Source organism: Propithecus coquereli, unplaced genomic scaffold (genome assembly GCF_000956105.1).
Source record: "Propithecus coquereli isolate 6110/MARCELLA unplaced genomic scaffold, Pcoq_1.0 Scaffold34, whole genome shotgun sequence".
NCBI classification, from domain to species: Eukaryota; Metazoa; Chordata; class Mammalia; order Primates; family Indriidae; genus Propithecus; species Propithecus coquereli.
Window position 1 is genome coordinate 2,809,877 of NW_012149063.1, and position 2,653 is coordinate 2,812,529.

A 2,653-nucleotide genomic window follows, 5' to 3' on the forward strand; every position below is an offset into this window, starting at 1 on the left:
TTCACCAAAACAGCTCTTTTCAAGGTACTAATGATTTTCATGTTGCTAAATTTAATGAACACTTTTTCAGTCCTCATCTTACCTGACCTGTCAGCAACTGATATAACTACTCACCTCCTCCTTCAAATGCTTTTGAGAGTTGGCTTATAGGAAGTATTACTACTGCCTTCTCTGACTTTTCTTCCTACTTCGTTGGCCACCCCTGCTCAGTCTCCTTTGCTGGTTCCTCTTCTTCCTCTCATCTCTTGATGTTGGAGTGCCCTGAAACTCAGTTCTCAGAGCTCTTCTCCATTCATACTCTTCTCTAATCACATCTTAAGTGATTTTATCTAGTCTCATGGCATTAAATACTGCTGACAACTTCCAAATTTTTATCTGGAGCCTGGACCTTTTCCCTGACCTCCAAATGCATTCTTAAATTTTCTATTTGATAGCTCCACTTATATGTTTAAAAGATATGACAGACTCAACATGTCTAAAACAAAGTTGTGACCCTCTCCCTATCCAGCCCCTTATCTGGCTCCTCCCATAGACTTCCCTATCTCAGTTAATAGAAATGACATCCTTTTAGTTGCTTAGGACAAAAACTCAGAATTATCCTTGACTCCTGTTTCTTTCATACCTCATATCTAATCAGTGAGTAAATTTTATTGCCTTCACCTTCAAAATATATCCAAAAATCTCACCATTTCTCATTACCACCACTGCCACTATTCTCTCCAAGCCTCTACCCATTTCTTGTCTGGATTACTGCAATAACTTTGTCATGGGTTTCCCTGCTTACACATGTGCTACACTGCAATCTTTCCTCATCTCAACAAGGTAGCCGAAGTGATGCAATTAAAATGGAAGTTCTTACCATTCCTTGCTTGAAACCCTCCAATGGTTTCTCTTCTCACTCCGAGTAGCCATGAGGTGATATATATTTGTCTCTGTTATCTCTCATCTTTTCTCTTATTTTACTTCCACCCCCCTAACAACTTATTCTGCTCCAGGCACACTGGATCCCTTGTCATTCTCAAACACACAAGGCATATTCCTATCTTATGATATTTGTACCTAATATTTTTTAATTGAGTCAGGCCATTTAATTGAAACAAGTTCAAATATGACACTTCATGATAACTCATTTTAAATAAAGACTACAATCATGATTTGCCTTTTCTAAATATACGTTCTCTTAGGTAGTCCATCCGAGCATCCTTTGTTGACAGAGCCATAGAGTTCCATTCAAAATGAGGGATCTGTAAAATAAGTAATGCAGTTTGAATGGAAGTTTTAAAGCAACAACAAAAGACATGGCAGAAGATGTATAAGCACTATTGAGCAAAGCTGTAGGAATCCTATGAAATTAGTTTACATAAGCATAGCCTGTGAATCTTTTTTGGAAGCCGAGTGGATCCTTCTTCCCAACACTGCCTGGAAAACTTTTTTCTGCCTCACAGCTTCTTTCATCCTCCTATTCCTACAATACCAACAATGGAAATTTTTTTCCTACATACCCTTTTACATTCATACACTAGTCTTTCTCTCTGATAACTCTATCCACCTCCATACTGCCTCTCTCCTTTTTAAGATAAATATACAAACAACATATCTTCTAAAGACAATAAAAGAAATGATAATTTGTATTTCTTATTCTACAAAAAAAGATATTTTGTTTCAGGGATACTTTAATGTAACTCTTTTAAATATAAAAAAAGGTAATTCTAGAACTTTCATATTAAAAGGAAATATATGTATAGCCAGTATCTCTGGGCTTTTTTGGAGGCTGAATTACATGAGTATTTCATACCTGAATTACATGATAGCCCAAAATTTCCAAATGTCGTTTTTTCATAGAAGATTTTCCTTTTATGTGAGGGATGTTTTTACAAAAAGCTTTTGAATCCAAAAATTCCAAAGCAATCCTACATGAGATAAAAATAAACATTTACTTCCAAAATCAAAATGAGAGACAGTACTCCAAGCCTTTCAGGAACAAGACTGGATCTTCATAAACTAACAAGCCAAATGAATATGAATGAGTATAACCAGTTATTTTTCCACTTAAGAAATTAGTAACTGATGATAAATCTCTTCATTTACACAAAAATTATGGTAAATATCTGGCTGCTTTCATCCATTTGTTTGTCTAATATATATTTGTTACACACCTACTCTATGTAAGGTGCACCGTGAGGGATACAAGGATAAAATAACACAGCTTATATTGAGCAGAGAACATAAGCTGTACAGTAAGTCACTGCAGTGCGGTATAGGAAGTGGCTAAGTACTATGAGAAAAGTAGAGAGGTATGGGAGCACAAAAGAAGATACTATTTTACTTCCGGTTGAGGACAATTAGGTTAGCACTTTAGTTAGGGAGATTACTAGGCTTTGGACAAGAGAAGAAAGGACATTAAGGCATAAAGGACAGGAAAAGCGAAAGTAAAGAGGTAGAACGCATGAGATGTATGAGGAACAAATTCTGCTACATTCGATCCTTCATAACTAAGTTCATTACATTATGCCAAATTTAATATTCAGATAAAATCTAGAACTAAGACACAAATACCTTTCAGCTCCTGGTGGCAGCCTTGATCCAACTATTTGAATATTTGATTTCCAGTGCCTTTCTGGTAGTTGTCCCAAAGTTATATTATGGTTTCCAT

General features: G+C 35.9%; 1 protein-coding gene across 1 annotated transcript in view; it reads right to left on the reverse strand.

Moving 5' to 3' along the window:
• Positions 1 to 1,148: 1,148 nt before the first annotated feature.
• Positions 1,149 to 2,653, reverse strand: part of FASTKD1 (FAST kinase domains 1) — a 34,531-nt gene continuing 33,026 nt past the window's right edge. The window contains 3 exon segments of the mRNA XM_012650773.1: positions 1,149 to 1,244; positions 1,796 to 1,910; positions 2,557 to 2,653. The exon segment at positions 2,557 to 2,653 is cut by the window's right edge and continues 10 nt beyond it. Coding sequence (XP_012506227.1) covers positions 1,149 to 1,244; positions 1,796 to 1,910; positions 2,557 to 2,653 — 308 coding nt within the window.